Source organism: Ictidomys tridecemlineatus, chromosome 1 (genome assembly GCF_052094955.1).
Source record: "Ictidomys tridecemlineatus isolate mIctTri1 chromosome 1, mIctTri1.hap1, whole genome shotgun sequence".
Lineage (NCBI taxonomy): Eukaryota > Metazoa > Chordata > Mammalia > Rodentia > Sciuridae > Ictidomys > Ictidomys tridecemlineatus.
This window is the reverse complement of record NC_135477.1, coordinates 257,149,587-257,174,114: the sequence shown is the minus strand read 5'-3', so window position 1 is coordinate 257,174,114 and position 24,528 is coordinate 257,149,587. Positions and strand designations below refer to the sequence as shown.

At 46.0% G+C, this 24,528-nt stretch overlaps 1 protein-coding gene across 2 annotated transcripts in view; it reads left to right on the top strand.

The window, feature by feature from the left end:
* Positions 1–24,528, top strand: part of Adcy2 (adenylate cyclase 2) — a 377,335-nt gene that overhangs the window by 202,877 nt on the left and 149,930 nt on the right. For both annotated transcript variants that reach the window (XR_013424510.1, XM_040273154.2), the window contains exon 4: positions 3,321–3,470. Coding sequence is in view for 1 of the 2 variants with exons in the window: in XM_040273154.2 (XP_040129088.2) it covers positions 3,321–3,470 (150 nt within the window). In the remaining variant the exon portion in view is untranslated. The remainder of the gene's footprint in view (positions 1–3,320; positions 3,471–24,528) is intronic.

The following is a 24,528-nucleotide window of genomic DNA, read 5'->3' as shown; positions in this document are numbered from 1 at the left end:
GAATTCCATGTTGTTGGAAGCTTCTGGCGCTCAGAATGAATGACCCCAAGGTTTTCCCCAAGTCGAGTGACAGGGCAAATCTCCAGCTGTAACACGTTGGTCTAGAGCACTGGACAAAAGACAGGCAGAGAGGCCACGCTTCTCTAGACAGCCGTCTCTGGCTTTGCACAATCTTTGCTTTTAGAATGTGGAGGAACTTCTTAATAGACAAGCAGCACTTGTCCACTCAGCCACATGGGCTCTGAGCGTGATGCCCCGACTTCAGTCTGACTAGGGAGCTGGTCATGTGAGATGCAAACCTCTGGGCTCGGGATGGAGCCCAGAGCTTGAGGCGGATGCTCACGCAGATTGGCCACATCCCTCCTAATGCCCCCGCAGCAGGACTGCAGCAGGGCATCCCATCAGCTTGACAGGAGCCCATTCTTCCCAGTCCAGCCAGGAGAACGGAGAGGAAATAGTTAATCGGAGGGTTTCCAGGGGGAAAGGGACAGGCAGTTCTTGCCATCCCAGCACCGGGCTCCACACTGAGGATGGTTATGAGTGCTCCATTCATACTCCATGCTGGCAGCCAGGGGACAGGTGACAGCTTCATTCAGCTCCTGTGCTTATACCTAGTTCTTATTTTTGAGTTATTTTTATTTTTTTTGAGAAAGAAAAATGGAACCCTGATGGATAAGCAGTAAGCCGTTTTACTACTTTGGCTGCACCTAGTAAGGAAGGAGCTGGTGTTTTCTAGGTCTGAGCACTGCAATCTTGGGTGCACTATTCTTCAAGCAAGTCCAGCAATGACAAGGTCAGAAGAATCTCCAGCAAGCCAGATAGTCAACTGTATCCAGCACTCCATGTTGTTCCGTGGACATGGTACCACCATGAACCTCTGTTCACCTGGCAGAGGACCCCTTGAATAGGAAGCCGGGACTTCTCACCTGCTCTAGGAGTGGCATTCACTGAAGCAGCGCATCAGTGCATGGCAGTGAGGAGAGAGCCCTGTGGTTTAGAAATGTGTGGAAGACACACCAAAGGCTGTTGCCTTGCTTCAAAGCCCTGAGCTGCTGCACACGTGCCTCCCACAAAGAGCACATGTGTCACATGCTCATCACATGACAAGCCACAGGTGGCACTCAAGCATAGAGATCATACATGTAATCCCACACAGACCACACAGAGATGGTTGCATATACACCATGTGTGTGCATGCACCTCACACAGCACCCAGGGCAAGACCCAAAGGTACTATTTCATCATCCATGATGAAAGGTCAATGGGGACGCATAAAAGGACGTTTGGAGGTGAGGTGTGAGGACGTGAGATGTAGGAGCTCCTCAATCCCAAGTATCTGTGAGATGCAGGAGTTTCCTAGGACAGCACCCAGGGCCCTTCTAGTCTGCATGGTTCTTGGCCCACCTGTCTAGGGAGTCTGCATTTCATAAGAGAGGCTCATCTGCCTTTCCATTTATAGCTCTGTCCAGCTTTGTCTCCTCCACCCTCCAAATGCGTTTCCCTGGGATTCAGGAGCTCATAATCAACATCCCCCTTCTGCTGTCCAGAACCTAGGATGAGGTGGGTGAAGCACTGGGCAGGTGAAGAAAACTGTGCTCTCATTGCAGTTACAACTGTGCAGAGGACGAGGTCTTGCTAACATGCCCCACTTTCCTGCCCCCAATGAAGGCCTTCCCCAGCACAGAGTGAGGGGCCCTTGGCTGAGGACATAGCTCCTGAAGCTGACCACCCTCTTCAGGGAGGAAGACCCTGAAAAGGGCAAGAAGGACTGCATCCTACTTCCTGGTCACTCCATCAGATGGCCTCCTCCTGCTCCCGCTGGGAAGGAGAGCCCACTCTACAGGGCGAGGACAGCCACGCTCTCAGGAAGTCCCTGCATAGGGAACCCGGAAGGCCAAGGCGAAGGGCTGCCCCGCCTGCCCCTGTCCACTGGGTTGGGGACTTGGTCTGTGCTGGGGAGACTCTTGCGAGTAGAGGACCTTTGGAAGCAGAGCCCCTGCCTTGTTATTCTAGCCATGAGCCCCTGTCTTGGGTCAGAATCATGACTGTGTCGACGTGGCGCAGTTTTGTCCAGGCTGTTTGACTATCCCACGGGTAACCCGAGGCCAGCCCTGACACGGGAGAGCTTCATCTGTGCGACCATGTGCGACCCAAGAAGAGCACACACTGAAAATACCACTTTCACCCCCTGCTGGGGGGACATGGGGAATATTTCCTGAGAGTGATTGTGTCGTGTATATCAAGAACTTAACATAAACGTCACTTTGACTCAGTGTGTGCTAAGGAATTGGGTCTACAGAAAGATGGAAGAGGAAGCCGGAGCTGCGTGCATTTGGCAAGATGAGAGATACCTGGGGCAGATCTGTGCTGACCCACCAGCCTCTGTCACTGTGTGCTGGTAAGGTCACGGCTGTCCCTCAGCGTTGTTGGGCATGAGTTTGGCATCTACAGCATGATGCACCGAAGGTCAACTGAGCCATAGGAACTTAGCTAAATGATGCTAGAGTCGTAAAGCTGAACGTTATCTAAGTACTCAAAATCCTGTTTTCACAGAAATTACGTAGTCTCAGAAAAATTGTGATTAAATTATTAAACTAGGAAAGCAAAACACCAAACCCTATTTGGAACAAAATCTGGCCTTTTGAAACAAGATAGGGTCCTTGACCAAACCAAGCGCAGCATTGATTTTGAGAATACCGAAGGACGTGAGGTAGACGGACACGGCTACTCGGACAGCAGAATGTTTTTCCTCCATAGGACAGCTAAGGTTCTTTTCACATTTGCTTTATGTTTTTCTGTTTTCCTCCCAAATTGTTGTGAACACAAATTGTTTTGTCATCAAAAGAGTAACAGGTTATATGTGTTGAGAGTCTCCCTTGTTCCTCCGCAAACAAAAGAGTGAGTATCAGTCCTGCAGGCCTGTATGTGTCACCACGACGCCATGTGACAGCCATGAACTCGCCAGCACTTAGCAACAGGCGCAGGTTGGACAGCGCGGCTCTGGGACAGACCGGCATGTCCACCTCCTGCTGAGGCCCAAGAGGGTGGCCTGCAACACACAGGCCTCCTCCAGGCCTCAAGGCAGGGCCTGCAAGGCTGTCTGTCCGTCAGCGGGCAGGATCCCTGACTGTGATGCAGGAAGGGACAGAGTCGTCAGTGGGACTGGTGCTGTCTGTTGAGCCAGTAAGAATACTGGCTTGGAAACTGGCCAGACGAACCCCATTAGTTGTTTGCTGAAGACCACGGTCAGCTGCATTTTGCTTTCTTTCTGTCAGGAGTTAGGGGCCTCGCCTATTGAGTGACTCTCTCCATCCCTGCAGATCCTGGCCAACGTGATCATCTTCATCTGTGGGAACCTGGCCGGCGCCTACCACAAGCACCTCATGGAACTAGCTCTGCAGCAGACGTACCAGGACACGTGTAACTGCATCAAGTCCCGCATCAAGCTGGAATTCGAGAAGCGCCAACAGGTAAGACGGCTTTTCATTCTCTGTCCGCATTATTTTGACAGCCCTGAAGACAGTTCTAGGTTTTGGGGGTTTGTGTATCACAGAATCCCACTCAGTAGAGGTGACAATCACAATGACTATGACCTGTGTTCCTTTCCTCTGTGAGCACCTGTCACCTTACCTCTGTTGTTAGCCGTGTTTTGCTTGTAGCAGGTGCTTAATGACTATGTGATTGTGTCAAATGAATCCATTCCTACAACTTCATCAGAACATATCAAGGTGGGAAGAACCAAAACCAAGTCCCTCTAATGTTGGTACTGGACTTTTGTTTGTGCGTGGACTGATGGATAGTAGGTGGAGTGCTTTTCTGAAACAGGGATATTGATTCATTTGTTTAGCAAACATTTGTTGAGCACAGAGTTGTGTCAGGTATGGGTCTAGGCACTGGGTCTGACTGGTATTATTGGCAAATACCGTGCCTCAGTTTGATTACACTGTGTTTTGTCTTAAGACCCTCCTGCATAGCAAGGGCATTCGGTACCTGAAGCTTAATTCTTTGTTCTTCATGTATGTTAAATTGTGGCTGCAACATTAAGAGCTATAGACAGTTGTTAACTTGGAACTGTTGTCAAATTTTTCTTTAGACATTTACGTTCAGTGAATGTTTTACTTCTGGGTTCTAGAAAATTCCGCAGTGTCAACAAGCAGCACTTGGTGTTTATAGTTGGCGCCCCTGTACCACATGCCCTAAAGTTCAAGTGCCGTAGAAGAGATGGTTGTCATGTCCAAACAATAGAGAGGCATCGGCTTTCTCCTGAAAGACGTATTTAACTTTCATTTCCATCACCCCCAGAATCTGCTTCAACATAGCATCAAGGCTACAGAGAACTGAAATTCCACGTAGACAGATTATCTAACCTAATGGTATCAGCAGTTTTGACAAAAGCAATAACTCAGGCTACTGACCTCACTAACTCATTTTATTTCTCTGAAGACATTTGGAGCAGCCAAAGCATGTGGCACCCTTCTCCTAGCGAGCAGAGGAGCCCAAGGGTCAGACAGGCCACACTTTGACTTCAGTAGTTCCAGGACTGTGGTGTCTCAGGTGCATGGGTCTTTAGAGGATGGTCATGAGATACTAGAAAGGTGTACATTCACTAGTTTTAAAAAGAAGCCGATTCTTTTTAAATAAGGAAGAGAAGCACTTTAATAAAATTAGAATCTATGTGAAATGTGAAAATTAGAATCTATGTGAAATCTATGTTTAATAAAATAATTTGACAACCAAAGCATGCTTGGTCTCAAAAGTTGGGAGTTTGCTTCCAGAGACTAATGCCTAGAATGGAGTCCTAGTGAGGTCAGTAGCTGAAGTCAAGTCCTTTCTTGTTAAGAGTTCATAAAATATGTTCTTAGGATGAGAAGAAATATGTGTGCTTTTTTTCCAGAACAACATGAAACTAAATAGGAATAAGATATTATCTTGGTTGAAAAATATCAATAAGATAAAATTTGATAGATTTAAGGAAACAAGAACTGACCATTGGCAAGCTATGTGGCCTTCAGAGAGAGGAATAGTCCCTGAGGTCTGGGGTTCCATGTGCTGTTTCCCTGGGATCCTACATGCCACTCCCTGCCCGTCTCCCTGGCTGCATCCATAGTAAGTATGGCAGACAGTAACATTCTTTTAGGTCCTTCAATCAGGAGGGCACATGCTGTGCGGTCAGAAAATGATGTGTTTCGGTCATTGGATAAATCAATACCGCCCAATTTAGTGTTCTGTATCGGCAGCTTCTCAGCATGGAGTTCAACTCAGAATGAGCTGACGCTCCCAAGAGGTTGAGAGGCTGTCATCTTGAGTAGCTCCCTGCCTTCTTCCAAAGCTCCACTTTCTGTTGCCCTTGGAGAGAAATGTAAAGGGGAGGTGGGCTGGGCACTCCACTCCTCTTCCACCCTAGAGTGGACTACGAACAGTTAATACTCTTGGAAATTGTCTAGGGATTTTGAACACTTTCCAAAGTTTATACTGTCTTTTCTTCAAATTTCATCTTTTTCCTGGAAAATAATTTCTAGACATTACCATCATTCTAAACATTGGATAAAGTGGCTATCTATTTGTTCTATGAGATTTGCGGGGAGAAGATGAAGAATGTCAGTTGAGGACTCCTCGGAGTTGCACTCCTGCCCTAAACAGCATCGTGACTTTGACTACGTAGGAAAACCCAGGCGTTGCAGTAGAATGGAAACCACCGTGGGGCTGAAGGTGCTCACCTCTGTGAGGTGTGATGTTTATCTGGCGTTTCTCATTCTGCGGGCAAAGCGAGGGCCCCTTCCTGAGTGCTGTGTGTGACAGATGGCTCTGTCAGGCCTGGGACAGCAGTGAGCGTCTCTCTCTGGAGTGTGTAGTAGACTCTGAGGAATTGATGAGAGCTGGATTCAGAGCAAAACGAGAACCTTGTTTCCTCACCATCCAGGTAGTCAAAATTGGTATTGCCCATGTAGAAGTAACTGGTTTGCTTTTTTAACAGAGAATAAAACACCTTCAATTTGTATGCCATCTTTTAAAGAAATTAGAATGTTCTACATGGTATCCCTTAGCATGGAACCATCCTGTGGATTGAATATGAGAGCAGGGACCTTCCAGTGAAAGCCCCGGGCATCGAGGCACAGAGACTTCGTGAACACCCGGGTCCTGCACCCAGCACGGAGTTCAGTGAGCCCGCCACTTCCTTTCTGCCATTGGGTGCAAAATTGTTTTAATCTCTACAAACTTACTTCAAAACAAGTAGGTGGTCCTGGTGTGACCATGGTTGGGCATGATGAATGCATCGTCTTTATCCTAATGTGAGAGCAGGTGATATTCTAAATGCGTTACACAGCTCATTTGCATGGTAGGTATTTTTCCAGTTGCCTTAGAGTTTATTTAAACTAAGAGGAAAAGGTCATAATGTTTCCGTGCAAGACGTATTTGGTTCTTTAAATAACAATTGCAACAAAAAGCAAAAAGACTTCAGGAAAGCAGAGCTAGTGATCCATACAAAACACGAACATTTTGAATTGAACATAATTAAATATCTTACTTTTTGAACAACTGTGATAGCCAATACATAGAGGAATGCCTTAAGTGGTCTTAGGAATGCAGATTAAAAAGGAAAACAAATCATACTGGAACTCTTCAATTTCTTTAAAATTACTAAGCAAGAAAAGCAGCACTGAATCTCCTCACTGACATTACACAATTTCTATAGAGAACCTTGATTAAATCCAAGAGCAAAAGTTAAGACTCTCCTCTATTTTTGGTAAACAAGTGCATGGTAAACTTAGGTGACTACCCCACACACCCCAGTTTTATCTGGAAGTGGCGTTTGTAATACTTTATTGAAACAAGGACAGGTTTGGCACTTTAGTTCTTGATATCACCTGTGTTAAGATTTCTCCAGTTTATTTTATGCATCAATTTGTGCAACAACCTCATTCATGTTGGTCTTCAATATCATCTCCTCATCACCATTTCCACAAGAGTATCCTGAACCTTGTCTACAAGGAAAATTAAATCCAGTTCACAGACATTTTCAAGGGTTTGTCTAATGTTTCCACCAATACTTTCTTTTTTAAAGAGAGAGAGAGAGAGAGAGAGAGAGAGAGAGAGAGAGAATTTTAATATTTATTTTTTAGTTCTCGGCGGACACAACATCTTTGTTGGTATGTGGTGCTGAGGATCGAACCCGGGCCGCACACATGCCAGGCGAGCGCACTACCGCTTGAGCCACATCCCCAGCCCCCACCAATACTTTCATTGGATCTAAAATACCAAGATCACTTTCTGAAGAAGCCACATGGCATTGCACAATGTCAACAAACCAGTGTGTTGTCAAATCCTCCAGTTAATTGGGCTTAACTCCATAGGTCACAGTAAATCTTACAGCTTAAGACTGATTATGAAAATTCTCCTTTTGGAAAATTACATGGTCAACATTTCCTTCTCCCTTAGATGCCCCATGGAAAGTCGTCCTCATGGTATTCTGGTGTAGATCTTCACTATAGGCTGGTAGAACTGGGAGAACACAGGATCGCCTGGATGGGTGGGTTCTGGGGCCAGGGCTGGGCAGCCTGCACTCAGGATCACCCCCTTCCAGTTCTGCACTGGTCAAGCTCTGTACCAGGGAGCTTCATCCCAGCTCCTTCTTTTCTAGCTTTAGAGGTCTTAGTGCATGGGCAGCTGGCTCCATTCCTCAGGGCTCAAGATGAGGCTGAACATCATGGCAGAGAGAAGTAGCCCACAGGAAGATCAGGAAGCCCACATAAAACACTATTGGACCTATTCTAGATTTGTGCTACTAAACTTTGGCCCTTTTGCACAAGGAGAAAAAAAGAGCAGAAGAAACTAATATTCAGCCAGTTCTCATATTGCCGTTTCAATGCATCAGAAAGAAGTTCAAGAATAGCTTTAACAGGGAGCACCACGTTGCATCACATAGATCCCTTAAATTCTCACAAAGCTCTGATGTTATGCCTCATTGAGAAATCCCAGGGCAAAATGTTTCAATATGGTGCAATTTATGGGTCCTTTTAAATGAGGAATGAAAATCAATTCCAGGAGAAATATGTCAGTAATCCTCTTGTCAAGTCTGCAAACTTTGCTAGTAAGTCCTTAGTAAGTCCTTTAGTTAGAAAGATCACAGCATCTTTTGAAAGACTGCAGTGCAGGCTCTGTTTGGATCTGGACTCTGCCTCCTTTAAGAAGAAATCAACACTCACAGGTCTAAGACCAAGGGATTGGGGAGGAGGGACTCTGTCTAAAATCACTGCCATGTCTTGATGCCTAGTGAAGGACTTAAGTGTTGGAAATGTTAGGAGTTCACACAAGTGTCAAAAAAAAAAAAAAAACCCAGCAACTGTTTATTTTTTGTAGAAAGACATTTTATTCTAAAGGATGAAAATGAAATAAAGTTACAGCAGTTAATCAAGCACGGATTCTTTTAATGATTAAATGTACACAAAAGACTATTTACACCATCACAGTGGAAAAATCAAATGGTGAAATACACCCTCCAGAAGTTTCCTCTGCATAAGAAAGTTGAGCAAAGTAAAGTAAGTCCAGCACAAAAGAATTAGAAAACTAGCCATTCTGCCTTCACTGTCTCTGCTTCTGATAGTCACCACTTTCGGGAGAAAAGGTGTCTCTGCTCCAAAATCAAAGTGTCAAGTATTCCATAATTGCCATATTTTTCTCCCTGCAAATGTAAATCACAGATGTGCTACTCTATTTTTATATGGGGACAAAAAGGTCATTCTGGATTTAATAACATGGAGTTGATTTCAAAATGTTAAAGTCAGGCATCCTCATATTCAATACTATAGTGCACGAGCACAAGTGTCCCCTACTGCCCGTGTCATCATCGGTGCGCTGACAGAATCAAAGCACCCCCCACATCTTCACCAAATTCAAAATTAGGATTCATGACTACAGTTTTGTTAACTGTGGATGTGTCTTCAAAAGCTGTTATTCTTAGGGTTTTCCTCTCACAGTTACTTGAATGTTCTTGGGATCTTGGGAAACTTACTCTAGGAGTTTTTTAGATAAGACATTTAGGATATTTACATACCATAGAATATTGAATAAGGGTGTGCTCATGGATATGAAATTCCTCCTAAAGCCTCATGTTTGCATAAACATGAAACTATACAGAACTATATAATATGCTCAGAATGAAATGCAAAGAGCATGGGAAATAATTATGTGCATCTCAACCTATGCCTACACTTTTCAAATTAAATAGTGTTTTCACATAGATTCTTCCATTAGTTGCAAAATTGTGTAGGACACAAAAGAACCTGGTTCTCCTGTTAGAATTCCAAACTCGGTTTTCTTTGACATATGTGGAGGATTGCCCCAGCTGCAGGAAACAGTAGTACCCAAGACTGTAGGTCCCTATCTTCTTTGTACTTAAATTCTAATGGCCAGAGATGGACGGAAGTTGACCAAGCCGACGGTTCCCATGGGAAGACACAGAGGGATGAGGCATGGTGGGGAAGGCTGAGGCCGTGCTGGGAGGCCAGTCATGTGCTCCTCCAGATGTGGCATTTGAGTTGAAATGTGTATGGCAGAAGGTCACAGCCCGATGAGGACCCAAGGTGAAATGCCTGATCAAAGGGAAAGCGAACTAGCCCCGTCTTGAGGCAGGAGCCACCCTGGCCAGGGGAGCAGTTGATGAGTGAAGCAAGACGGCAAGACAGGAGACAGATAGCCTGCTCCAAGGAACACCGAAGGCTGGGGTCTGCTGGGTGCTGGTGGGAATCCTAAAGGGCTTCGAGAAAGGCAGTGATTTGAACTGATCAACATTCTTGAAGAATCCTCTTGACTGTCACTAGAGGTCAGGTTGAGGGAGGAAGAAGTGTTGGTAGGACCCACTGGAAGCCATGCGACCAGGTCCACTTTCTGTGGCTATAACTGAGTGGCACAGCCTGGATAATTTATAATTAGCAGAAGTTCATTTAGCCAAGGTTCTGGAGGCTAGGAACACAGTGTGGACAGGGCCTTCCTGCTGCATCATAACGTGGCAGAGGATGTCAGATCAGGTGCCAGCTCCAGTTTCTTTCCCTTCTTAGGAAGTCACAAGCCCCATCATAGGGTTCCAACCCTCATGACTTCACATAATCATAATTATCCCCTGAAGTCCCTGCCTAAATCCCATTAGCCTAGGGACTTAGGGATTTAGTGTCCAACCTATGACCTTGGGTCACATTCATACCACGGCAGCATCAAGAAAAGAGTGGCATGGGTGGAAATAGGCAAATCCAGGAGGCATTTCAAATTGAACCCATAGGGTTGTTTTGGGATTCGATGCTGGGGAGAGAAAAATAACTAACAGGTTTTCCTGAGATTCGAGTTGAACATCTGGATGGCAGCTGATGTACCACATCTAAGGTTCTAGTCCTTAGTCGTCACACTCGTGGAAGATGGGGAGTGGAGGAGAAACAAGAGCTGCACTTTGAACAGTCCCAGGGGAGATGCCAAGCTGGCAGTGGGGAATAAAATCTGGAGCTCGGGATGAAAACTTGGAATTCGTCAGCGTCTAGTCGCTGTTTAAAGCCACAGGTTCAAATGAGATCCCCCAGGGAAAGGCTGTGATTTAAAAAGGATCAGGGGATCCAGGACCAAACCCAAAGCAAACCAGTGTTCCGGCAGCACTAGAGCAGCAAGAAGGGGCAAGAATCACGGAGAAGGGTCAACTGATCACACGGGAGTTGGGGTTTGGTTGTTTGGTTTTGCTTTTCTCTCACTGGGTCTTGGGATCTGTCTTAGCTTTTTTGCTGCTGTGACTAAAAGAGAAGAACAGTTAGAGGAGGGGAAGTTGACTTGGGGGGCTCATGGTTTCAGAGATCTCAGTCCATAGACAGCCAGCTCCATTCCCTGGTGTGGAAGGGATGGTGGAGGAGCAGCTCAGACATGCTGGCCAGAAAGCAACAGATAATTACCCCCTGTCTGCTTGACAGGACAAAATACGTACCCCAACACACAGCCCGGGGACCGCGTCCTCCAGCCACACCCTGCCTGCCCTCAGCCACCGCTCAGCTGATCTCTATCAGGGACTGACTCACTGGATGGATTGAGGCTCTCACAGCCCAATCATCTCTCCTCTGAAGCTTCTTGCTTCGTTCACGTCTTAGCTTTTGGGGGACCCCTAGTTAAACTACAGCAGATCTCTCTTGTAGGAGAGGCTGGGACTGTATCCCTGCCTGGCACAGCTCCTGGGACTTGATGTGGGGTCCACAATGAGCCTTTCATGGGACACTTCTGCAACCTGGCAGGGGTCCAGCCTGTGGCCAGGTGTCCTCTCACAGAGAACTGGTTCCTGCTGGAAAATGCCCTGTGGCTCTCATCTGTCCTGTGTCCGGCTTATGCCTATGAAAATAGCCACCATCTAGAAGATCTCTAACGGGAGAGATGATACAGAGGAGGCAGCTCAGTGGAGCATGTGAAATAACATAAGTGGCTTAATAAGGTGCAGAGCCTTATTAAGGGCAGCAGGGCAGCACGTTTCCCAGGCCAAGAGGAGGTAGTGAGCTGTCCAGAACACATGTCCACACACACACACACACACACGGTCCTGTGAGAGGAAGCCACTGCTGGGGTCCAGAGCATTATCAGGAAGGTATTCTGAGTGGAGCTATAATTGGTGCCCTTGGAGCAGCAGGCCTGAGCTCCCTGTGCTCACACTGTGACTCAGGGGGGTCACAGTGACAGATGGGGGGGTCCGTGGGGTACATCAGAGGAGTTGCATTTACATGTCCCAGTGTGAGGTGGGAACACTGGTCATGGGGGGGGTGTCTGTATTAACCACCTTGAGGAAGTGGGAGGCTGAGGATTTGGGAAGGCTATCAAGAGTGAATGAGCCCAGCTTCCAACATCTTTAATAGGAATGCCAAGGAAACCCAGAACTGCAGGGACAGGAGGGTGTGCGTCAGTAGAAGCCAAGAGCATAAGGTTTACAGGGTCAGGACCCACTTAGTCACAGGCTGAAAGAGTCGCGGTGGGAAGAATGTAGAGTTGGGACCACCATCTTAACAAAATGGCAGTCACCAGTGGCCCAGCCAATACCGCTTTGGGGGCAAAGAGGTGGCAAAGGGAGTGAGGTCCATGAGGAAGAGAAAGGGAGAGGAGAGGGTGACCACCGTGAGGATGGACGTTTCACTCCTCTCTCCTCCTCCCCCACCGACTCTGCCTTCTTCCTTTCATCTTCTGGACTGAAGAATCTCACTGTACTTTGCGATCCGTGGGGAGATGGGTGGTGCGCTCAGGGAAGGCGCATCCCGCGGAGGCCACACACAGCAGGTGTTCTGTGGGGTCAGCTCTTCACAGGGAAAAGGAGCCAGAAATGCAATCCTCGTTGGCTTGCTGAAGGTGTTTTGTCTTTGGTTTTTGTACCCAAGAGGAAAATCAACATGCTACCTATTTAAAAAAAAAAAAAAAAAGTTTTAAAAAGTTATTTTTCTTGCTGGACATGTGGAACACACCTGTAATACCCCAGACTCAGGAGACTGAGGCTGGAGAATCAGAGTCCCAAACCAACCTCAGAAACTTAGCAAGACCCTCAGAAACTTAGCAAGACCCTGTTTCAAAATAGAAAATAAAAAGGACTGGAGATGGACCTCAGTGGTAAAGCCACCCCAGGTTGACTCCTCAGTGCCAAAACAATAAAACAAAATGATTCATTGGTGCATTAGTGTTGCACATTAAAGTGGAATTCATGGTGATGTATCTATAAAGGTGTGTAGCATGTTTGGGTCGGTTTCATTCCTCCGATCCTCCCCTTTCTTATCCCTCCTCCCCACGCCCTCCACCCTGCTACCCCTGTTCTCCCCACTTCTTCCTGAGACTTCCTTTCTTTTTCCCCCTGATTTATCTCTAGCTTCTGCAAATATGTAGCTTATTTTAATAGAGTATCCCTAGCACTAGATGTAAACCAGCTATTCATGGTTTCTACTGTATCGCATCATTTTCCTCATGTCTTTCTTGTGTTCTGAACCACTGATTCTAAGGAAGGGGTGGGCCGAGAGGCACTCAGAGAGGATCCGGATGCCTGCACTACTGAATAATCACAGGCAGGAGCCGTTCCATATGCAGACTAACACTAACAGTAAGAGCAATAATATAACTCTATTGATACTAGCTGTTAGGATAGGTTTTAACCCAGACAGAAACAGTGAAAATGTGTCACTTAATAGGGAAAGAACCACAGGGAACCCACTTGGGGAACAAATGCTGGCAAGATGGTAGGTCACATGAAGAGAGTCAGCCAAGAGAAAACCTGGAGCCTGGACAAGGGTCGGCTACATTTAGATCACAGTGAAGTCAGATCATGAATCAAATGTCAAAAGAAAGCCATTCACCCTCCCCTTCAAAACACAGCGCTTGGCACCCAGGGCACCCCAGCAGGCTGCTTCGCTGTCCGGCCTGTCTCACGGTCGGGAGTTTCACCATGAGAACGATCTGAATCCTCAGAATCGAGAGCGAGTTCGGGACTTTCTGCTGAAGATAAAAATCAACAGCCAGTGGATCTATGAGAGCTGAAAATCAGAAACCGAGAGCCAAGTGCGTGTCCTGGGGTTGCAGGTCCTGAGGCCTCTCTGCTCCCCAGCCTGCGGTCTCTGCCACCGTCCACTGGGAAGGCCCCGAGGACCACGTCTGGCCTCGCCTCGGAATTTTTATTCTTTCTCTTTCCTGGCCCTGTTTTCGGCACCTTTCTTGTGTGGCTGATCACTTAAGAAATTAATACGTGATTTTGAAGAAACCAGTCTGGAATAAAATCACAAATGTCTTAGCACTGACCACAGAATGAATCCAGGCACCTCAGGCCCAGTAGGCCACGCAGAGGCCTCTGTGCTGGGGAAATGGCCCTCCTAAGGGGGGCTTGCTTAGGTGTGTGGACTGTTCCTCTGGGAACTCAGAGGAAGAAAAGTGCATTCACAAACAAAACCCAACACACCTGCAGCAGGCACGTCCCAGGTGTGAGGCGGCCTTGAAGCCACAGCCCAGACTCCTCCCACAGCTCTGCCTGTCCACAGGCCACCAGAGGCAGGAAGGTGCCTGTGGGTCACATCAGCCAGGGTTCTCAGGGGATCCAGAGCATCGTCCTCCAGCAGCTCTGCCTGGTCCCCCTCCTGCCATTCTGAGAACAGACTGTGAGCCCTTTGGTGGCAAGAGCTATTATTCCCTGTTTGCAGCCTTAGCTGTTATCAAGAATCTTAAGACCATGTCTTCCATCATTTTGTACTCCCAGGGTTTTAGCCATGCCTGGATTCCCAGGCAGCCTGGCACTCTCTTGGGAAGCCATTCCTACAAGTCTTCCTCTGTGTCTTCTGGATTCCATGCAGACAGGTGAGACCTGGGAGCACCCAACCTCACGACTGTCCAAACAGTCCAACAGACTCTTCAGACGAGGCCCCGTTCCACCTCCTCTCACAAAACCCCGCGTGGCCATGGTAAAACCTAACACTAAACAAACATAAAGATTCATGATCCTTGATTCTCCCAGACCGTCTCCCTGTCCCTCATGGTCCCCAGTGCGGTTTTGCCTATTGTGTTTCTGTGAACTCCAGCTATTTTAGCCTCATTGTTAGAGAAGCGATCCGTCTCCTCCCTGTAGGAAGTGTCTCAGACTTTGTGTGTTTGCTATGAACAATGCAATTTTTAGGTCAAAGATAAAACACAAGCTTGAAATCATCTCAGCCTGTTAACCTGAGCCAGATCTGCTGGCCATGTGCACTTCAACCAGCCATTATGGAAACCCTCGGCTTTCCAACACAGTGGTGCTAACAGTTTGCAGGGTGAGCAATCTTTAAAACGGCACGAGGTTTTGACACGGATGGGCCTGATACTCGATCTTTCCTGGTGAATTTTATTAACAAAGTGAGGGAGAAAAGGGGTATCACCAACAGCGGGTCAGTCCACCAAGAAAAATGTCAGCAAAGGATTCTGAACACTAAAAAGATAGGTCAGGAGAACCCCAAATCTGAGCTCCTTACGCTGTCTAGTGAGCAGGCTCCTGAGTTACGCTTGGCATTTTGAATGCTTTGTTGAAAAACAAAGGAAAAACCTTTTATTAAAGAGCAATGTGCTCTGTCAGTTGATATAAATGAATATAAAATGTGACAAACTCCACATGAGACAGAATTGACGGATCTCTCAAAGTTGCTGATGAATAATGAAAAAAATTTTAAACTTGTCTTTAAATAAAGTTTGCCTTTACATGTCTTCATGAAAAATGTTCCTTTCATTTCCCACATAAATTAGCATTTACAGCCGCTGTCTTCTGCCTTTTGTGACATTTCCATTTCATTTCATTTTATTTGTTTGAGAAAAGAACAAAATAAGAACAAATCCTAGAGCAGGCCAAACCAAGGATATGGTGATGCAGAAAAAAGAAACGCTCCCCTCTTATGGCACGTTGCGGGGGTCTCCTCTCAAAATGATGAGTTCCGTCATTTTGTTTTTTCAGAATCTTTCTTCACCCGTGGAATTGAGAGTGCTGGGCTACACTGTCCTTCCGAGTCTAAAGAAATCATAGTGCCATGTCTCAGGTGGGAATGGCTTTGGGAAACTTCCTTTTCTGATGCAGCAAAGAAAGTCTTGTGCTTTCTGCTTCTCCTCCTTGAGGCCCTGTTGGGGCGGGAGATGGGGGCTTGAAAGACTTGAGCCTCCATGTCTGACTCCACTGTCAGCTCAGATGCAAACTGGATTCCCAAGCAGCCTCGCACTCCCCTGGGAAGCCATTCCTAAAAGTCTCCTCTACCTCTCATGCGGGAGAGCCTAGGGCAGAGACCCAGTTCTGGTGGCCTGGCATCTCCTCCCTCTCCCAGGGAAATTCTCTGGCGTTAGGGAGGCCAGGAACCTGCACACCCCTCTGAGGCCCCTGCCCGTTTAGGAGGCCAGGCAAGGGGCCCAGCCACTGGCCAGGGTGAAGATAAAACGGGTTTGTGTTCCACGACGACCTATTACACCTGCCCCAAGATTCTCAAGTCTACGAGGACCTTCATCTAAACCTTTGCTTCATTTGTGCTAAAACTGAAATTGGGCAAAACACAGATGGAAACCGCACGTTGCCCAGCACCCCGCACTTCAGGATTGACAGACGATCCCAGCGTAAGACAGGAACACGCTCCTGCTTCGGGGGCGCGTGATCTTCCTCTGCTGCATTCTGTGAGGAGGTCTCCTTTGTCACAGAGAATATTTCTAACATTTTAGGCAAATTGAACTCTCTCTTCTGCTCGAGGGTGCCTCTCCGCCTCCTTGCCCCAGTCATCTCACCGTGGTAATTGCTGATGGTCTCAGTGTTCCCTCTATCTTGCAAGATTTCCACCACCCTTCCTCTTTTTTTCTTAAATTAGAACTTTCTTCGACATGTTTGTTTTTCTATATAGAACAGGCTTTTTTGAGGTTTCCAAATATACAGTATTTCTTCAGGTTTCCAAATATACACTATTTCTTCGACATGTTTGTTTTTCTATATAGAACGTGAGACTGCTTTTTTCGGGTTTCCAAATATACAGTATTCCTTTAGTCTTCCAAACCCCAAAATACTGTATTTCTGTATATGAATGTACCACGACATCAAGTAATAAACTTTTAGGTTTTTCTTGCAGAGTTCCCACATGGTTTTAACAATTTTGTTCTGAAATGTGTACAGGTGCTTGTGCTCCTGAGATGAGCTGGTTTCCTTTGCAACATTTTTTTCCTGATTATAAACAGTGCGCAGAGATGTGATTGGGATGGACGTTTATCTTGGATCCGGATACTCAGTAAATTCTCTCTTCATGCTGATAGTGCCTTCCGCCTGAACCCAGATGGAGGTGGTCTTCAACTTGTGCTGGGTTGGGTCCTAATGAACCATCGTAAGCTGAGAATATCGTGGGTGGAAACACGTTGTCCAGCCTCACAAGCCCGTGGGTGTTCAGGGCACTTACACCAGCCTGCGGCTGGGCAAAATCATCTAACACAAAGCCCATTTCACAACAGCACATTCAAGCTCACAAATTCACCAAATACTACACTAAAAGTGAACCTCAGGCTGGGTGTGTGGGAATGCTTCCCACTCCAGAAAGTCAAAAGACCCAAAGTCGAACCACGGTGAGTGGGACCCACACTAGTCTCCTGCAAACTGCATTCTTTGTTGCGCTGTTCCAAGACTTGGGGTCCGTGCGGAGTGCCACCAGCCTGCCGGGCAGCTTTGCCCTTCTTCCTGTGCCTACGGCAAAGGAGCAGCATTTAAAGAAAGAATTAAAAATGTGCTGGATGAATTATTATCTGGTTTCCCTGGACATGTCTCTTCTAAATCATGACGTTTTGCTTTTGCTTCCAAATCTGAATTCACTTTACCCTGGAGAGATAAAGGGGTGCATCGGCCTTCATTGTCAGAGGTATTTTGCCTCCTGGGTTCTGATATTTAATATTGCCTCCTGATCTTCTTTTAGCGATGAAATTCTATTTCCTTTTCCTTTAAAATGTGATCTGCATAGTCTCTCTATGATTCCTGACATTAGGATGTTTGGATCAGCCTGCCCACACTGTAACATGGTAATGGTGGTTTAGTGGAACGGCCCGGGTCTTCCCTGCTGATCGACGTTGTGGTGTGCTTCATGTTGAAATCAGCAAGTGAACTAACAAGGAGTGAGCTGTTCTGAGCTCCTCCTGGGTACGCCTTCCTCCTCTCCTCTTTCCCTCACTGCTCCACTTCCTGGAAGACCGGTGGCCGCTCTGCTTCCTCCCCCGACACCCAGCCCCTCCCGGCCTCCACCTGAGGGCCTGCTCAGCGAGGTGCTGCTGACCTCCACCTGCACTTGGCAGCCTTGCTTTTGCTCTTCTCTACTTAGGGGGAGTGTCCTGGTTCCAAGTGTCCAAACCCAGCCCTCTTTTCCTCGTGCACTCTCTGTTCCTCTGTCCCTCTGCTTCCCTCCCTGCCTCTGCCTTGCTCCTGCCCCAACCCCGAATCACCCTTCTCTGCCTCGGCTGTGTCCTGTTTGTCCCCCATTCAATTAATTGCCCTGCTGTGTCCCCCTTCACATGAAAGCTCCTGTGGCCATTTGCACAGCTACCTGCCTGGTCCAGTTCTCATGACCCTGACTCATCAAAGCCAAGCCACACAGTGTCATCACACTAATCCTCCCAAGGCACAGTTAATACCAGGGCAGGGCTGAGCCTGTGAACCAGTTAATAATGCAGTGTCCTTAACAGATGTCCTTTGAATTATTACGAGAGGCAAGATTACGAAATTGTTTTGAGTATGACACTGGTTCTGTACTGTTTGGCTTTTAATCCTCTGGCACCCCTTAACACCTGTGTGACCTTAGGAAAGTTACTTAACCTTTCTGGTCCCTGTCTTTTTCATCTGTAAATGAGAGGTCATGACACTATCTACTTCAGTTGAGTTGTAAGTCTTCTATTTTATTACCATCACTTAAGGGCCATCTTCTTGTTAAAGGTAAATACACACTTGAATTCCACAGGACCGAAAGAAAGTCCCTAGAAAGAATCCAGTGTTTTCCATCAGGTGGAAAGACAGTGGAGGCCCTTGTGCTGTCTCGGTGGCTTCTCTGGGAAATTCTCAAGAGGGATAATCCATGCAGAGCCGACATTTGCATCTTCAAAGGCCTTTGGAAGAAAAGAGCTGACTCAAGCCTTGGAAACGAGGATGTGCTGCCTCTGCCAACAGACTCTGAGGGTAAATGCCCAACCCTGGTGAGAGCCAGGGACGCTGGGCCTCATCACCAGTGAGACAGTGGCCAGGCTTGAACTAGAGCGTCCGGTGGCCAGGTGACTCCTGAGGTCCCCTGTCCAGTGAGGGAGCAAATTTCTAATAAAATGCATTTCCTTCTCTGGTAGAAGGGTCTAGTAGAGCTCTTCCTTGGGGCTGAAAATGAATGACCAGACACAGCACAGCAGGGCCAGGGACTCCGCTTGCTCAGCAGGTGCTCCAGACACCACAGGAGACTCAATGCTGTGCTCCTGACATTTCAGTGTTGAGGACACAGAGGAACCCGAAAGCTGAGACAGCCGGAGACGCAGAGGAAACTAGGTTAACTGCTATGAGCAAGGGTCAGATCAGCATTTCTCATAAACAGCACCCGATGTTGAAAAACAGTAGAGCAAAGACCTCAAAAACACTGAAGCAAAGTTCTTTGCAGGTCAGTTTCGATGCTCAGTGAAGCTGCCACCTGTGAGTTTGACGTGCACCTGGTTTCCGAAAACAGCACCTCCACACGTCGCCTGGGATAAAGTCACTCAAGGATTTCCTCCAGCAAGACCAAAGTTCATTCAAATAGAGAGAAAACGGGTTGGGAATAAGAGAAACTCTGTGAGCACAGAAATCAGGAAAACTTAAGAGATGAGACTACATGATTATCACTGCCTAATGTAAAAATGGCATTGAACAATAACAAAAGCCTGATAATTTTAAAATCCAATGATTTTCACCCAAGAAAACCAATATGTGTATATATATGTATCTATGTGTATATGTGTATTTATATGTATATATGTCTACACACATATACACAAATACATTTATATATAACGTATCAATTGTTTTAAGTTTTGCTTGTTGTTGTCAAGTGAGTGTATATATGTATATGTGTGTGTGTGTGTGTGTGTGTGTGTGTGTGTGTATATGGTTTATCCCATGGCTCTTAGTCATCGAAGCTGTTTTTACTTTCATATAGCTTTAAAGGAGAGAATTAGATTTGCATATTCATCCAAGTGGATCTTGGGTTAATAAGTTTGAAAACTCTCCTCTGGTGTGATTTTGAATTCCGTGCAAAGGCAGAAGACGTGCACTGTTTGTATATGGACAAGACATTCGCTTCAATTTGCAGCTTCAACTCTGAGTGCTTACACTTTTCTTCTAGCCGTGAGAGATCAAGTTTCATCCCAAGGACCAGGTCAATAGTGCTCCTCACCTTTACGCCCTGAAGGCCAGTGTCGAGCAATACCAGAGCCTGGTGCCCTTGGTGTCCACGTTTCCTTAGTGTCTTTCATCTGAGACTCAGGTCGTCGTTAATACCGTATCGAGTGCAGTGTTACCGCGTCAGTGCACACAACCAGAACTGCTGAGGTTCGAGCCAGCGCTGAGCAACACGGTGTGGAGTTGTGCTAGACGACGCCAGGAAGCACAACTCGAGGACATGGGGACATGTTCTACAGGGCAGCATTGCTCATGGCATGGCTGTGTCACACCCGCAGCGTGATGCCCGCCCCAGGCACTCAGCCCAGGCGTCTCCAGGAGCAGTCACTGCCGTCACTGCAGAGGGGCCGTCATCCCACCCAGAGCGCCCCCTGAAGGCCTGCTCAGGCACGGATGAAGGAGGTCAAGCTCCCCTGATCAGGTGACAGACTGATAATCTGTGGTCGGGTCTCTCCGTGCCTGGGTTTCCCATCTGTAAAGTGTGAACAGTGAAGGTGTCTGGTCGGCAGGATCATGAACTCTGTGCCCATAGGAGACCGAGAGCAGCGCAGACCAGTGAGCCAGAGGGCCTGCAGCCCTGGGCCCCTGGGGACATCGGGAGACACTCACCCTAAAGGTTTCCTCTCTGTTTCCACATCTTGCCGGTTGGTGGTTTTGCACAGAGATTCAGAGATTCAGTATAAAGTCTTCAAAACACCCCTAAACATCTGGTAGCTGCAACACAAGCTTTGGGAATTTGCAGAGCTCACCCAGCTTGATGAGGTGAAGGAGGCACGAGAGCCAGGAACCCACCAGCCGTCACTGTCGGACGGTGGCCTCTCCCTCGCCTCCTCGATCCTCTCCACCATCTTTGGGCAAAACTTTGGGAACGTAAACTTCCCCTGCTGCTGCAGGCTAGCCTGTCCTAGACATGAGGTGACCTGATGATCTCATTCTCTCTCTCCAAAGAAATATTTCAGACTTGATGTGCAACCGACCCTCCTCCTCCTTCCTCTCTGCCTTGAGAGAGTCGGGAGGAGCCTGATGCTGAGAGCAACCTCTATGCTCCCCGGGGCTCAGTTTCCTCCTGTAAAGTGAGGGCTCTGGACCTGTAATTCCAGGTTTCCTTTTGGCCTAATGGGCCATGATTTTCTAGTTTTCTAATATTTTTACTTTGTTCATTCATTTTCACCTTCACTCTATCTCCAATCTGACTGTTTTCAGACATTTCACTTTAGGCTCTTCACTCTGGTATCTGGGGGCATTTGCTCCCATCCTATAGACATGGTACTGATTTCTTAGGGCACAACACTCTCATCCTAGCTCTTTTTTTAATTAAAAATACTCATGTGTGTTTATTACAAGAAACTTTTCAGAACTAAGATTAGGGATAAGGATTTCTTATGAAATCGTTATTTTTGCATTTATAAGGGAGACCCTACTATGATGTAATAGAAGTAAATACTTAGGAATATGCTCTACCAGTAAGTTTATCAAGTGATGACCCACAGCCCCATATCCTTCCCACTAGTTGGTTTCAGGTCAGGAGCACCCACTAAGTCACATTTCTCAGCAACACGAGAATGCTTACCCTCTCCTATAATTTAAGAAAAATTTTGTCAGGTAAGATTCCAAGGATAGGAAAAAACTAGCTTACCCGAGAACTAAAATAAGTATATAATAAACAGATCTTAAGTTATAAAATACCTAAGAAGTTAACTATAAACAAAATGAATTAAGAGAATTTTGTGGCATTTAATATAACTTTGATGTGCAAAGTAAATTATCTTAAATTTGTGAAGCAAGCCATTTCTACCATCATAGGCATAATAGATTTCTTACCAAGTTCTCAAAAAATAATGGAACTGGATAATGACCTTTTGCTTATGGTTATGGTTTAAACAAACAGTGATAGGTCAAAAGATAAGTTACTGGAATGTATTGAACACAAAACTTTCTAATAAATTTGCATGAACTGTCATAAATCACTCTTCTGGTTAGAAAATACTATCAGTTTTATGTTTTCAAGGTCACATGAGTGGAATCCATAGTCAGAGACATACCTTTGCTGAAAGTACTTCTTTGTCCTTTGGTCAACAATCTGATCCCTTTCAACTATGCAAAACATACATCGGTGATGTTATTTTCCTGTGTTCCTTTTAATATGGACAACCACTGAGTAAAATGTCCTCTTTGATTTCTTAGAACCACAGATAATGTGTTGATGTGGATTAGAACACAGATATACAATAATTCCAGTTGTTTACATTCTAATTGCATCTCAAAATCAGCATGGAAAGCCGAGCTTGTTGGCCGTTGTATTTCTTGAGGAGTGCATCATCAGTTTACAGAAAACACAGATAAACACCCAGTGTTTACCAACAAGAATGGTAAATTTAACAAGTTCTTGGAGCCTGGCGTATCTAAACATAGTCTTTGCTAAGCTACTTACTATTATGCACATTTTAAGGGACCGAGCAGAATGAAACGAGAGTTTTTCTAAGGTTCACTCTATTGCTGACAAGGAATGAGACCTGAAGAGCCTAAAGTGTGTGGCCTTCAAGGTGAGGAGGACTTCACAGGCCCTCCCTTGCTGGCAACGTCTAAATGGGGGTGTCAGATTTTAGGTGTCCAGTCTGTTCTCTGCAAAATGGAACACCTGATCCTCCCCTAACCCCTGCATTTCTTACCTTGATAAAAGGAACCACGTCCCCTTCATTGCTCAGACCAGCACCCTAGGAGGAGTCCTGCTGACTCTTCTTGGTCTTGAATTCCTCATATACCTCCGAGGTGCACCGAACCCCAGGATTCCCCCTACCTGCTGTACTTACTACCCTAGTCCAAGCTACCGTCCTTTGGCATTGGACAAGTCTTGTGTCTCTGCAGTCTACTCACTGTGCAGTGGCCACACTAAGCCTTTAGAAAATCTACCAGTGCTGCCCCTCGTCTTAGCCTCAGGGAGCAGAATCTAAAGCCCTTGTCTTTTCTACAGGGTGGTCTGGGGATGGAGCAAGGTGGTATTCCTTGCTTAGAATGGTCTACAAAGCCTCAAATGTTCTGGCCCAAGTGTGGTATATTCTCCCACATCTCTTCCATCTTTAGGACATGGGGCTCTATGCTTTCCTTCAGTCTAGGCGAATTTGATATTGACTGTTGCCTTTGCTCCCGGCCTTTCTGCTATCAAGTCTCTGCTCCAATACCCACTCCTTACTAATGACCCTGCACCCACAGTTGAGCCAGCACCACCAGGATCCACCACCTAGCCTCACTGGTGGTCCATAGAGGTGACCAATATATCAAGCTTCGGATAGCATCTCATCTGCTCTCTTTTCCTCTAGCCCTGTCTCCCCCTCTCCACATCCCTCCTAAATTTCACAATAAAATGAAAGTGATCAAGCAGAGTTGAAAGAACACTTGGAGAACAAATTTGGAGAACTCGCTCTTCTGGATTTTTGGAAGGCATAAAATCAAGAAAGTGTGATAGAGGCATAAGGATCAACATGTAACTCAGAGAGTGAATGTCTAGAAGCAAACCATTACACTTATGGCCAATTGGTTTTTGACAAGGTGCCAAGATAAGTCAATGGGAAAAAGAACACTATCTTCAACAAACAGTGCTGTGTTAGTTGGATATCACATGCAAAAGAATGCAGGTAGACCTCTACCTTACCGTATATACAAAAAATAGCTTACCCATGGATCAAATATGTAAATGTAAGAGCTAAACCATAGAACTTTTAGAAGAAAACATAGCCATTAATATTCGTGGCCTGTTGTTACCAGTAGTTTCTTAGATATGACATTAAAAAACAATAATAGAAAAAAAATAATGTTAACTTCATCAACTTTTGACAACTTTTAACACTTTAAAGGAAACAGTCACCAAAGTTCAAGGACAATCCACAGAATTGGGGAAAATATTTTCAATGATATATATGATAAGGGACTAGAAGCATAAAGAACTAATACTTCAATTAAGAAGAACCAAAGCATCTTAATAAACATTTGTCTGAAGAAGAAATTCTAACAGCCAATGCATACATGGAAAGGTGCCCTACATCATTAGCAATCTGGGAAACTGCAACCTAGACCATAATGAATTGTCACTTCATATATTTAGGATGGCTCCAATCAAAAAGACAATAACAAGTGTTGACAAGGACATGGGTAAATTGGAACTCTATACCCTGCTGGTAGGATTATAAAATGGTGCCCCTGCTTTATAGTTCCTCCAATAATTATAATCCAGTAATTCCTCCAGTAACATGGTTCCACAGTAACCAGCAATTCCCTTCCTGCATATATACCAAGAGAAATGAAAATGCATGTCCACACAACACTTACACATGGATGTTCACAGTGGGGTTAGGCACTGTTCACCTCTGCCAGTCCACATTCATTCTTCTAGAAATATTTCTGCTTATTCCTCTCAATGTCAATGATCTGCCCTCAGTGTCAGGGAAATTGCCATTACCCAGAGGTGAAAATCACAGTTTCACCTAACCTCATGAAAGGACTCCCCTTTATATGTAGGCTAATGCACCATTATTTATTGACACCTGTCAATATACCAATATACTTTGATCTGATCAACATACATCGTATACATACTTTGGAAACTCACACTGTTCCCCATTCGTGTG